Source organism: Chinchilla lanigera, unplaced genomic scaffold, assembly GCF_000276665.1.
Source record: "Chinchilla lanigera isolate Chin_1 unplaced genomic scaffold, ChiLan1.0 scaffold00011, whole genome shotgun sequence".
Lineage (NCBI taxonomy): Eukaryota > Metazoa > Chordata > Mammalia > Rodentia > Chinchillidae > Chinchilla > Chinchilla lanigera.
Genome location: NW_004955412.1, coordinates 25,415,947 through 25,430,334, shown reverse-complemented (window position 1 = coordinate 25,430,334; position 14,388 = coordinate 25,415,947). Strand labels below are relative to the sequence as shown.

Sequence of the window (14,388 nt, the reverse complement as noted above, 5' to 3'; positions counted from 1 at the left end):
TCTTTATTTATTTTGGTTTTCAACTTTTATAGTCAACCTATGCATAAGGCACAGAATATGTATTAACAGTCATGGTAGGTTACCTGGAAAGAACTGAAGATATCTAAAACAAAAAAGAATGGTAAAGTTTGGACTTTAAATATAGTAGTTATCATTCTTTTTGTGACCTCTTCAGATAACTTGTCTTCATTTTGCACTTATCACATGATGATTAGAAGATATATGAAAACACAAACTGGAATTTTCTTCTGAAAATATCTTTTTTGAAAATCAGATTTTATTGGTACATTTTAGATATACATAATGATCATATACATTATAGGGAATTTATACCTGTTCATGATATAACTTGAGTCTTTTTTTTCATTTCCCTACCCTCCCTTCAATCCTTCCTCCTTTCCCCATTTATAAAAGCTTTGTTTCCATTTTCCCGTCTTTTCTTATCTTTTTTTATTTTTCTGATCTTTCCTTTCCCTCTCTTCCCTCCCTTTTTGCCTTGCCCATTTCAACATTTTCTTCCTATTTCATAAGTATTGTGTAAAAGACGCTTAATGGGAATAGACTGAGGATTTCTCCTGAGTGATATACTAAAAGTTAAGGGTCATAGATTTTTAGACAAGGAGGGTGTTGAATTAGATGGTCAATGAGATCATTTTTATTCATTAGGTATTGTGATTTTAAAAATATGAGTAAACAAAGAAGGATGAATCTGAATGAAAAAGATGTCTTCTATCACACCTTGGAAGATTGCATGCAATAGAGTAGTTCAGAATGGATAAAAGTTCTTAACCTGGCCATTAGTAGGAGTTTGCATATTTTAAGATCTGACGTTAAGTTTTATTTTCAAATGCAATCTCTATTGCACTCTCAGAACAAAAACAGGCAGGAAGGGTGGGAAAAGTAAGAAAAATACTCTTGAAACCTAAAAAGAGTATACAGCCAAAGTAAAATTATGTTCAAATAGTAGATTTGAAAGATAAAGGTAAAAAATTTTCCCATAAATAGCAAAAAGACTGAGAAAAGTAGGATGGAGAGTCCATCATTTGAATAATAAACCTTTTATGAAGAATATGTTTACTTATTTAATCTTAACAAAATACATTTGGGGATTGTATATTCTAGGGGAAATGTTTGAAAATGTTCTCAAACATGAGGAATTAATCAAACTAGTAATACTTATGACATATCCTGATTATATTCATTTAGGTTATTAGGTTCCTATACATGACTTTGTGTAAGCATTAAATAGGAATAGAAGAATAATAATATTGAGTGGTTATTGCATAACAAGCATATTCCTTATGATTTTCTGCTCTACATTTATCTTTAATTCATTAAAATGTAGTCTACTTAATAGAATTGTGATTAGATTAAAGGGAAAAGCCATATGTATTAGAAATGCATCTTAGTTTTTATTTGAAATAATATATATGAGGTATGTTCCCAAAATAGTTAAAGATATCCTATTACAATGATACACGCATGCCCAGCATAACTTATAATAGCTAAATTAGGAAGCCACCTATATGTCCATAAGCAGATGAATGAATAAAGAAAATGTGGTATTTGTACACAAGGGAGTACAATTCTACAATAAGAAAGGATATGCTTGAGGATATGCTTGATATCCTATCATTTGTAGGATAATGTGTGCACCTGGAGACCACAGTGTTAAGTGAAACAAATCAGACGCACAAGTTTAAATATCACAGGATTTCTCTTGTATGAGAGACCCAAAATATAAATAATTTAAAGAGGAAACTAACAGATACAGAACAGGAAATAAAGAGATGATCTTTTGCAAAACAGAAGAGGACCAAGAGATGGTAGGAGTGGGGAGGAAGGAGAGGGGAAAGGTACGAAAAGGAAGATGTGTTATGTACGTATAGCATACCAACTCCCCACAATAAGTGGAATCATTATGTACTGAAAACATGTACTGATAAAATATGGATATAGGGGAAATAATATATGGGATTTGTTTTAGAATATTGTAGCCAAAATATGCAGGAGTATCTGAAGGAAAGTTTTTGAAATAAAGATTAGATTTAGTGTTCAGTAGTGGATTTATGAAAGTTAATTATGCCATAACTTTTTATAGGTGTAGAAAATGCTTAGAATGTTTCAAGATTAAGAGGCAACTAATACTAAGTAATCAAACAAAGTAGTTCCTACAAATCAGTTTTCTGACAAGTTGAACTGGCACCAGAGAAGGTATTTTAGAGGGTCTGGTAACTTGTTGGATTGTTGAGGGTGAGAAAGAAGAAGAAGTACAGGATGGCATTTAGACTTTAAGAAACTGACACCTTCATCTGGTTGTCATCATATAAGAAGGAGAACATTTTAGCAATAGGATAAATTTATTTCTCATGGCTCAGTTTTAGGTGTTTGTAACTTAGTCAACTGGAGATGTCTGGTAGGTGTTGATAGCACAGGACATAAGTCCAAGTCAGAATGAAATGTGGCAGCTGTAGGTTATACAGGGTGGGCTAGTCTTAGCCAGTATGAATTGATTGTATGTTTATGTCCAGAGCATCCTTGTACATGACATTAACAGTAGTCAAAGCAATACAATACACTTATTAAAGATAAATAATGTTCTGTAACCATGGTTCCACAAGCTGTTTTAGGGCTGGAAGGCCCTGCTTGCAAACATTGTCTAGAAATAATAGTTAGATTAGAATTATACAATGACAAAAATAATTGCACCTGATTTCAGCAAAGCCTAATGGTTTTAACAGATCAGGTTGGTTATATAGGTGGAGTATCTCTACAGGATCAATTGATTCTAAGAGTAGTGGAGTTTGTTTTTCTTGGTACCAAAAAGTTTCCAATACATGTTACTGGTAGACGAGTAAGAGTCAGTATGCATCTTGTGTAACCCAGAGGTAAGATGATCAAGAAGCCTGCTCCTGAGGTTTGTGGGTCCCTTTCAATGCTTATCTTTCTTCTGCTGTACTCTATCCTTTACCTGGAATACAGTTGTGTAGTTGTAAATGATTTGATTTGAGTTTTGTGAGCCCTTTTGGTGGTTAAATACTGAAAGTCATTAACTCACAATGAACACATCAATACATGATATTTTCGTCATAGAAGTCAGTGGAGTTACTGGAGGACACTGTATGGGATGATGAGGTAAGGAAATTGTGTGGGGTGAGGGTGAAAGTATGAGGAACCTCAATAATTAGTGATGGGAAAGGAAGAGACCATTAGACAGGATACATATGACAGCATGAGGTAGGTAAATCAAGTTTTGATACTCTTGTTTACAAAAGAGGAAGCTAGGTTAAAAATATTTCCTCTCCAAGGCCACACCACAAGGTTCTTAGAGTTGTAGGCCTGGCTTCTTCAACTTTAGCAAATTGTCTCTTGATTAAAACTAATCTTTAGAAAAAGTTATCTGGAGAAAACTTTGAGAAGTATGGCAAAACTTTACAGATGTTTTCTGCTTTTCTGACCAGTATATATGGGAAAAATGAGCAGAAAGTGTCCATCATCCTGCAGTTAGGGTTTTGGAGATATCCCCATCAAGTAGGGAAAGTCTGTTGCTTTCTATAAGAAAATCTTCATTTTTAGGGTTTATTTCTCAATAAAATCAATTAACATCTTAGCTAATGCCTAGAATACACTCCCCTCTACTAAACTGTATTTTGGTAAGGCCATAATAGCTCCTTGCATCTTCCTGCTCTTGGAACATGATTACCCTAACACACTTCGAAAGCATATATTTCATATTGCTAGTACTGGTATAACTTGCTTTTTCGCAGCACACATATTTCTGAGATGAATGTCACTTAAAAATGGATTCCTATTTTAAGAGTCCTAAACTGTGGGCTATGATGAAACTAAGCTCTAGGCAGTTCTTAACTTTAGAAGCTTTTGCACATCTTTCTGTCACCAAGTGACTTTCCCTTGCCAGTCCTTAAAGGGCAGGAGGGTTCTTCTAATTTGTAAACATTTTGATCCTAGACGGTACTCAAAGCGTACATCATCTGTCATTGCTGTTGGAATATTGTCAATGGTAGCATATTTCAAATATAAATACTACAGTGAAACCAATAATGTATAATCTATAGTATCTATTTGTTTTTGGAAATGGTTTTACCACCTAGCTGTGAATAAGAAGCCTGTAATGATTTCCTTCAGTGTTTGAAAAAAAAGTACCATACCCCTGAATTTGCTATGTTTTAAATCTGGGCTTTTATAGAACATATTTATATTTCTTTCTACTGAACTTGATAAGTATTAATGTTTAACATATGTGTTCATCAATGATTTCAATATTAGGTATGTGAGTTAAACATATGATCTTGACTAGCAATAGCTTCTAATATAGTTAGGTCTGACATAATTGACTTCTGAGAAAGATAAGTGTTTAAGAAGATGGAAATGCTAGTCTCATTTGATCAATATACAGTGTATAGGTGAATCAGGTTATCAGACTCTACTCTGTAAACATACACAATTACATGTTAATTTAAAAAATCAAAATATTTTATGTATTTTTAAAAAATTAAAAGGCAAAATTTGACCAAATGGATATAAAGAGATATGAGAGAATAAGGGCCTTTTTTCATCCAAAGTTACTTATTTTTTAAAATTTATTTTAAAAATAAAAGAAGGAAAACACATTAACAAACAGACATCCATTTACAAAATAGCAAAAGAACAATACAAGCAATACAGAATTACAGATAAAGAGGTAGGAAATTAACAATGGTTGTTGTATTACATATTGATATCTTCAAAATGGTTTCTCAGGAAAACAAATACACACATGCGTTATTGATCAATCAAGTAATCATTAACTGTTCCTTTCAGTAAAGCAACAGAAGACAGTAGTATAACTATGTTGGCTATCCTGTATATACATACATACATAATTTCCCCTTCTTTCCCTTCTCTTTTCCCACATCCCAGTTGCCCTTTACCCTTGAGAATTTTCCTTTCATTTCACAATGTCTATCATACTTCCTAGTTTTTGTTCACTGTTTCAAGTTCTTACATTAATGAGACAATAGGTAGCTTACACACGCAGGTCTGATTTATTTCACTTATGAGTATGGTCTCTAGTTAAATGGTCTCTAGTATGGTCTCTAGGTAAATGGTCTAGTGACCATTTATCTTTAAAAGCCTTGAGTTTATCTTTCTTTATAGCTGAGTAATATTCCATTGTATAAAAGTACCACAATTTTTTATCCAATCCTCAGTGGATGGACATTTGGGTTGCTTCCACAGTTTAGCAATTACAAATTGTGCTGCTATGAACATAGGTGCACATATATCACTGTGATATGACGTTTTCAGATCTTCTGGGAAAATACCCAGAAGGGGAATAGCTGGATTGAATAGGACCTCTAGGCCTAGTTTGCTGAGGAGTCTCTAAACTGATTTCCACAGTGGTTTCACCAGTCTGCATTCCCACCAGCAATGGAGAAGTGTTCCTATTTCTCCACAGCCTCACCAGCATTTGTTATTGGTTGATTTCTTAATGCTACCCATTCTTACTGGGGTGAGATGAAATCTCAGTGTTGTTTTAATTTGCATTTCTCAAATGACTAATGATGTGGGACATTTTTTCATGTATTTATTTGCCATTTGTATTTCTTTATCTAAGAAGTGTGTATTCATCTCAGCTGCCCATTTTTGGATTGGGTCTTTGAATTGATGGGGTGGCTGATATTTTTTAATATCTTCCAGTGAGTTTGTTTGACCCCTTTATCAAAGATTGGTGACTGAGTGTGTTTGTGGTTGTGTCTGTCTTCCAGTCTGTTCTATTGATGTTCTTTATATGTTCTAGATGATAGAAGTCCTTTGTCCGAGGGACAGTCAGCTAAAATTTTTTCCCAATTTGTGGGTTTTCTTTTTACTCTGCTGGTGATTTCTTTAGATGTACAGAAACTTTTCAGTAGGATGAGATCCCAGTTGCTGATTCTTTAAAGTATTTCCTGTGCAGTTAGTTTTTTGTTCATGAACTCTCTGCCTACCCCTATGTCTTCAAGGTTTTTACCTACTTTCTCTTCCAATAGATTTAGTGTTTCTGTTTTAATATTGAGATCTGTGATCCATTTTGACTTGAGTTTGGTACATGATGATAGACTTGGGTCTATTTTCAGTCTTTGGCAGGTGGCAAGCCAATTTTTCCAGCACCATTTATTAAAGATGCTAACGTTCTTCCAGTGAGTTTGTTTGGCCCCTTTATCAAAGATTAGGTGACTGAGTGTGTTTGTGGTTGTGTCTGTCTTCCAGTCTGTTCCATTGATGTTCTGGTCTGTTTTTTAGCCAGTACCATGCTGACTTTATTACAGCAGCAAAGCTACTTATTAAACATTGTGATAGTTCATCCTCACAGCAATCCTTTATGCTAAGGGTTAACATCTCTGCCTACAGATGGTATCATGGAGACCCAAAGAGTGTGAGGTTTCTCAGCCAGTGTGGGAAGTGATTAGAACCGGTATTTCTTGGCTAGAAAGCTTTTTTGCCTTCTCGTGATACATTTTTTTTTTTTTTTTGTACTAGGAATCTAATTCAAGGTCTCTCGCTTAACACTGAACTATATCCCTGGCCCATTTGTGATACATTTTAAAACAGCTTTCTTCTCTTTTTGTAGATTGGGCCATGGTAAGTTTCTATCCTTATCACTTGATTTGTGGTTCCTTTGATCATCTCTGTTTATATGTTTTTTATTATGTGTCTTGATATTTCCTCCAGAGCTTTGCTCTCACACTGAGAACCTTTTTGAAATTTCAAATTTCAAATTTCAAGTTTTAACTGCCGTGTAGCATTTGTACTTATTTGTGAGGTGCAATGATATAATTTTATAGATGTATATAGCATATAGTGATCAAATCAGAATAATAAATATTTTCATCTCCTCAGATATTATCTCTATGTGCTGGTACAGAATCACACTGTCAACTATTTACTCATCATTTGCTCTTAAATGCACTTTAAAAACCTTGCAGGTGGGTCTCAATTCCCTTTTTTCCCTCTTCATTGCTTTTTTCTGGTCCTGAGATGTGATTTCAGTCATCACTGACACTTGGCTTTTACCATAACCATTAACATAGAAATTTCTATGAGTCTACCATCACTACATATCAGAGGCTTAAACAGACCAACTGTCTAAGAAGTAAATAAGTTTGATTCCTTTCCTTCAGAAAAATATTATGCTGCCACGTAAGATAATAATAGTACCCATTTAGTAAGATTTTTGTAAAAATTAACTAAATTAGTATGTGCAAAGCATGTAGCATTATAGTTCCTGATACATATCACATTTACAAAATATGACAGTAATATTAGTATTAGTGTTTTAAAACTTGCTGATAGTTTTAAGCCTACCAAATTTGCATTTTATATTGATCACTAATTTATATAAATGATGTAATGTGTGCAAAAGTTCCCAAACAGAGGTAGGTATTTAATACATGTTAACCATTATCCCAACAGAGACCTTCAAGGTTCTAATTTCAGGATTTTATTTTATATACACACATCAGTGATGCATTGACTAGTGTATTAAGGAGTTAGAGATAATAAAAGTAAATCAAGATTTAAAAAGACACAAACCATAAATCCTGACATGTGTTTCCTTAAGCGCAAATGATGGCCGTTTGCAAAGAAGACCTTTCAGTTGACTTCTTTTGTGTCCGGTCAGGTTCAATGACTTATGGAACTTGTGCGGGCCTTCCGTGGCATGTAGTGATTGTTGTTGCTCCTGGGCTCAACCTCATGGCCTTAGAAGTCTGGAGTTAATGCATGCATCTGAGAGACATTATATTGCTTTTACACATATCACATATGCAATTACAAAAATAGAATGTAATGAGAAGAAAAAAATAGAAATAAATAAAACAATGAAGCATCACAGGGAAATTTAAGTTTTGGAAAGAGGGCAGCTCTGCAACAAAAGGAGCAGAGTTAAGAATAGTTCTTCCTACACTGCTTCCTGCTTGGGTTTCATCTGCTCCTTAGGGAACATGACTTTAGTGAGGCCCCAGTTGAGATTTTGAGATAGTTTCCATGGCAACAGGCTCTAAAGTGACATGAATCCTGAAGCACTTTTCTTGGTTATTCTATCATTCTAACAAGAATCCTGTAAGCTCCTAGAGAAAAGTCAACTTTTAATGATGCCTCCGTCTTTTTCGCTCTCTGTGCCCCAAGGAAGCCCTTACCTGTGGGGTTCATGTCAGGTTTGTAATAATGATTTATTTTCTTTAGTTATGCGTTGATTGCAGTGGGACTGAGAGCAGGGACTGGCATGTATCATAATCACCAAGGCAGTGAGAGATTTATAAGATTTACACTTGAGGCCCCTCATAACCTAGCAGTGACTGAAATCTACCCCACATGTAGGGGAATAGCAAGGACTTGTGTATGGCAAATGTCACTCAACACACACACACACACACACACACACACACACACACACGACTGATGTAGGAACTGTGATTGACTTTAAGCCCCATTGTAGGATGACTCCTGATGCCCTACCAGACAAAAGTGCACCTCTTACAAACTGAGTGCTGTTCAAAAATGTCATTATAGACACCTATATTTTTGGCTAAAGATTTTGTCTTCCTTATAACAATGGTTGTTAATTTCCTATCACCTTGTCTGAAATTCTGTGTTGCTTGTATTATTTTTGTGTTATTTTGTAAATGTCTGTGTGTCTGTTAATGTTTTCATTCTTTTATCTTTAAAAAAAAAAAAAAAGACCCAGAAGAATGTGTGCAGTGTAAAAGAGCCTTAATAAGCTTCAGTAGATTGTGTCGCAGAATTCATGAAATCCTTCCCAAGAGCAGGTTTGACAGAGACTGGACGGTAGACCAAACATTACGCCTGTGAACATGTGAAGGAGAGGAATTTTTACTGAGACTAGAAATGGGCAGAGAAAAAAGAAGACTGGAGGCTGTAAAGGAAATTTCACCTGGTTTTGGTTTCTGTGGTGTGGTAGAACTAGGGTGGTGGGAGCGTGGGGAGCAAGGACACGGAGAAATACTCAAGGACCTTGAAGCTGTCTGGGATTCAGCTGTGTGGAAAAGAGGAGCTTTCCACTTAAATTGCTGGGGAAAAACCCCATTGTTTTAAAGCCGTTGTGAGGTCTGTCTACTCTACTCTTACTCCCATCAGCCCCTCTCTCCTCTTCTAGCTTTATTGAGATTTACCAAGATTTTCCCTTCTCTCCTTCCATTTCTAACTTATATATATTTTGTGTTTGTTTATGTAAACTTACAGACTCTTTCCTGCGTGTCAGTCTCTCTGGTAGGTTCTTCCATTTTCATGGTTTAATTTGATCTTCATAACAACCCTGTGAATTATCACCATTGCCCCCACCCCTTTTGTTTATGAGAACATTGAGAGTCAGAGAATAATAAGTATTTTGAAAGCTGCTGTAAGCCAGCTTTTACATTTGGTTTTAAGGGCTTAAATGTGAATATACCTAGTTACCATCTCTCATAATTTAAGGAAGGATCTGGATAAGAACATGTCAAGCTTCAGCAGACCTAAGGAAAAGTGTCATGGGACTTTTTGATTAACTAAGATTTTTTTTGTTGATCTCCATTAGCTAATAATGACTTGAGATCCTATTCCTGATACTGTGACATTTTGGCAGGGCATGCTCAAGATACAAAAGCTCTTTGTAATGTGGAATTTCAAGTAGTGGATTAATTTAGTGATTCATATTTAATTTTCTGACCAAAACCGGCTTTAGGTGTGGCTGCTTTCTCCCTGGCGGAGTAAGGAACATTTTATTCATACCTCCTCCAAATACTGCTTTAGCTGAGGTTTCCACAAAAATCCATCCTGGAGACAAGGACTTAAACACAGATTTTTTTTTAAGGGCTTCTTTTTGAGCTTACTTTTAAGGATTCCTAGGGAAGAGGGTGAGTGAAACAAGGAATCAAGGACAACAAATGCAAGAAGATCTTACCGATTATCTTAGTGGGAAATTTATGGTAAGTCCTTCTGAAGCCCTTTGAAATATTGCAAAGTAAGGATCACTAGAGATTCAGAAGAGGGGGTGTCTCCCTCCTTGCTCCTGGGGTGCCCACTCCTTCGCATTTCTGGGTTTGCACATGCATCTGAATGGCAGAGAAATTCTCAAATACTTCCCACGTTGTGGTGACAGAGGTGTCCTAGGCCTGGGAGGCAGATGATAAATGGTGAAGTTAAGGAGCTCTTGCTGTCTGTCTATAGCTTAACGAGGCTTGCTGACACGGTAAAAGTAGAAGCCCAAAAGACAGGCTGAGTAACATGAAAGGAGGCATAAAAGATGTCCAATGGAAAGAGCTAGGTGATGGGACCTGAACTCTGGGCCTGATAAGATCATTCAGAGTACAGTGTTAAGGAGACTACAGCCACAAGACAGGCAGTGTTGTGTGATTAGAAAAGTCTTCTATTCCATTTATCTAGCTCTCAAAATCTAGCCCATGTCCCTCATCTTATTATGGGTGTTTTGAGCTGATGCTTTTGAGTTAAAACCTCATGTATGAATTATAAGTGAAATATAGCCCTTTGGGGGACCATCGCATCAAATCACTGACATATAAAAGCCCATTAGGTTAACTAATGGGCTTTCCTTCAGCACATCTCTGACCAGCTCACCCTTCTGCTCAGTATGTTCAGTGGAGGCACATTGCATATATATTTCTTGTCATAGCATTCGGGTCTCTCTTTAGCACTTCCCTTCAAGGTTATCCTCTGTCCTGTATTTAGATTCTCTCTTTTATCTAAACTACAGGGTAGGAACAGTTCCTCTGAGCCTCAGTGTAACAGGAGATGTTGGACATTCATGTTTTATTCTGGACTGTTTCACCAAATAGCTCCATGAGTTGTGTGACCTCAAATTTCCTACTGAGAAAATATAGGGTGTGAAGATTGGATCAGAGAATTTAATACATACTCCGATCGCTAGCAAGAGATTTAGAAGAGAAATGCAGATTACAAAGTCCCATCATTAGAGGCTCTGCTTTATTAAGTGTGCAGTGGGGCAGCAGGATATGTACTTTTAATAAGTATATAATTATCTAATTTAATTGTACAGCCAGAATTTGATAATTTCCTAATGCTTCCTCAAATCTATGATGTTTCAGCAATGAGAATTATAGTCACTGTGCTCAAGCAAGGCTTTGAGAGCCTGGGGCACCGGAGAGATAAATTTTATTATGATGGAGGTGGAGTTAGGGAAACAGTAAAGCAACAAAAAGAGAAAAATAAATATTCAGTGGTGTGAAGGAGAATCAAGATGCAACAAATTCAAGCTCAGTATGGGGACCTTCAGAGGCTGAAAGAAGCAAAGATGAAGGACAGGGGCCATCAGGGAGAATTCCAAAAATTTGTTAATTTTGGAAAATAATTCTTTGACTGACAGGAATTGTTTTAATGTGAAGCTCAAATTCCAACAGAAAAATTGGTTTTCCCTCTGGAATCTGTATTGTGCAGTTCCTGTGATGAACTGAGATTTAAGCTGTGTGTTAAATGACCTTTTTTGTATAGGCATAGCATTTTATTTTTTACAACATGGGTAAAAACAACATCTTTTTGGGTCTCACAACATCTTTAATGTGTTTTCTCAGGTGCGTTATCACATATTTTCAAGACACTGTCAGAATCTCTAAGGTAAGGATTCTATAGACCTCATTATCTCCCATAGGGAGATATTAAAAGCAACTGGTAAGAAAACCAAAGTGACTAAGATGCACAGAGATCTCACATGGCCTTAGTAATTTAGAATATAAGGGGTCACTTTATATCTAAAATGGGGATTTTAAAACCCTGCTTATAGGATTAGAGGGAGGATTAACATGAAGCAATGCATTAAAAATGGTATTTTAACCTGGCACCCTGAAATCACTATACATTCATAGGCCAGAAACAGAGTTTGGTATGCATTATGTGCTAAATAAACGGTAAATTATTTTTTCACAATATTTTGCATATTACAAGTGTATATTAATTGAACAATGTTTTTATATTTCTAAAAGCTTATTCAAATATTAACAAGGGCATAGGTTAAAATTTCATCTTTTAAAAGTTAATACTTAGGGGCTGGGAATTTAGCTCAGAGGCACAGCGCCTGCCTGGCAAATGCAAGGTTGTGAGTTCAATTCCCGGGACCAGAAAACAACAACAACAACAACAACAACAAAGTTAATACCTAGGGCTATGCTCCCTGATGAGTTTCTGGCTTTCTGTATCTAAATTCCCAGGTCTCCAAACCCAGAATAAAATTACTGTCTCTTTGCAAGTTAGAGCAGAGCCTTCAGGGCAAAGCTTAAGCCACACATCCTGTTCTCTAGCTCAGGAAACCTCTGGAGGCACCTACGAGGCTGTAATCTCCAGTCAGGAGAGAGAGTGGAGGGGTGTGTGTATAATCCTTCATCTGCAGAGGCACTGCAGCCATGCATCTTTCTGAACAGCTAAGGATAAGAGTGGATTAACAGGTGCATCACAGAAGCTCTGCTGTGAAGAGGAGTAGTAGCTGCATCTGGGTGAACGGCTTGAACCCCTCTCAGGTCCTCATCTCAGGTATGCGAGCTCTGCGAGAAGCCACCTCACCCTTCTGCTCTGTCCAGGATGACCATGATGTGGATGCTGCAGGTACAGTTAGGTTGGCTGCAGCCACCGAGAACTCTTCCCAGAAATTGGCCCCTTTTACTAAACTTGTGTCAAGAGTATAGTTAGAAGAACACAACAAAGGGACAAAATTAAAGATTACAGTCTCTTTAATGGCTACTTGAGGTCTTCTTTCCCAGTAGGCCTTGTCTGTAAATGGAGGCAAGTGAATCTTCCAGAGTGCAGAAATAGTGGGGAACATGAGACCAGATGCCCAGGCATCAGGAAAGACCCCTTTGCTGAGGTTCAAAACCTGGGGGATCCAGTTCTCAAGAATGGGGGAGGTGACTGTGGAGGCACCAAGGGCTGTCTCTATCTCTCTCTCTCAATGCACCTTTTCTTTGTCCCTGCAGAATGCCTTTCATTGACAATGGGAGCTGAGAACTCCTCCTCTGTGACAGAGTTCATCCTTGCAGGCTTAACGGACCGGCCAGAACTCCAGATGCCTCTCTTCTTCCTGTTTCTAGGTTCCTACGTGGTCACTGTGATGGGGAACCTGGGTCTGATAACAATGATTGGGCTGAATTCTCACCTGCACACCCCGATGTACTTCTTTCTCTTCAACTTATCCCTCATAGATTTCTGCTATTCCACTGTTATCACCCCCAAAATGCTGATGAGCTTTATCTCAAAGAAAAACATCATCTCCTACCCTGGGTGCATGACCCAGCTCTTTTTCTTTCTGTTCTTTGTCATTTCGGAGTCCTTCATCCTGTCTGCGATGGCTTATGATCGCTACGTTGCCATCTGTAACCCACTGGTGTACACAGTCGCCATGTCTCCGCAGGTGTGTTCACTCCTCCTGTTGGGTGTCTATGGGATGGGCTTTGCTGGGGCCATGGCCCACACAGCATGTATGGTGAGACTGACTTTCTGCGCAGACAGCCTTGTCAACCACTACATGTGTGACATCCTTCCCCTTCTTGAGCGCTCTTGCACCAGCACCTATGTGAATGAGCTGGTAGTCTTTATCGTTGTGGGTATGGATATTGGTGTGCCCACAGTCACCATTTTTGTTTCGTATGCCTTAATCCTCTCCAGCATCCTCCACATTCGCTCCACTCAGGGCAGGTCCAAAGCTTTCAGCACCTGCAGTTCCCACATAATTGCTGTTTCTCTTTTTTTTGGGTCAGGGGCATTCATGTATCTCAAACCGTCTTCTCTTTTACCTATGAACCAGGGGAAGGTGTCCTCCTTGTTCTACACCATTGTGGTGCCCATGCTTAACCCCTTAATCTATAGCCTGAGGAATAAAGATGTCAAAATTGCTCTGAGGAAAACCTTCAGCAAAAAATTTTTTTCCTAAGGGGTGAAGCTTGGGAGAGAAATATTTTTCACTTGCCTTGATGATTCAGACTCCATGAGCTACATGTAATAAATTTTAAGTCTTTTTCAGATGGCTTCATCTTCCTTATTTTTAAGGGTTCTTTAACTTAAGATTCCTAAAGCTACAAAGCAGTCACATTTATCGGACTGTGAAATTTATCTAAATCTGTGTCTCTGAGATAGATGTAGGCTGCATCTCTTTCTTCAGGTCAGCATCTTAGCAGAGCAATGACTAGAACACAGACTTTATTTTCTAATACTGGTTACTTTCTGCCATGGCTCACTTTCTTCCTCTCCCCGACCCTAAAATGCTTCATTTCCAATGTGAATTGGACTAGGATGTTAAAATCTGGTCTGTCTATAGAAATTTTATGTAACTTTTCAAGGACTAATTTTAAATAGCACATTTTTGCAAGAAGGTAGGAGGTATAGGATTTTGTT

The 14,388-nt window shown here is 37.3% G+C and overlaps 1 protein-coding gene across 1 annotated transcript; it reads left to right on the top strand.

The window, feature by feature from the left end:
- Nucleotides 1-12,503: 12,503 nt before the first annotated feature.
- Nucleotides 12,504-13,927, top strand: LOC102030292 (olfactory receptor 145). Its single transcript, XM_005378653.1, has 2 exons — nt 12,504-12,534; nt 12,975-13,927. The coding sequence occupies exon 2, from the start codon at nt 12,992-12,994 to the stop codon at nt 13,925-13,927; it is 936 nt and encodes a 311-aa protein (XP_005378710.1). The 5' UTR covers nt 12,504-12,534; nt 12,975-12,991.
- The last annotated feature ends 461 nt before the right edge of the window (nt 13,928-14,388 follow it).

Coding starts and splice junctions, on each gene's coding strand:
- LOC102030292 (XM_005378653.1), top strand. CDS start 12,992: ATGGGAGCTGAGAACTCCTCCTCTGTGACAGAGTTCATCCTTGCAGGC.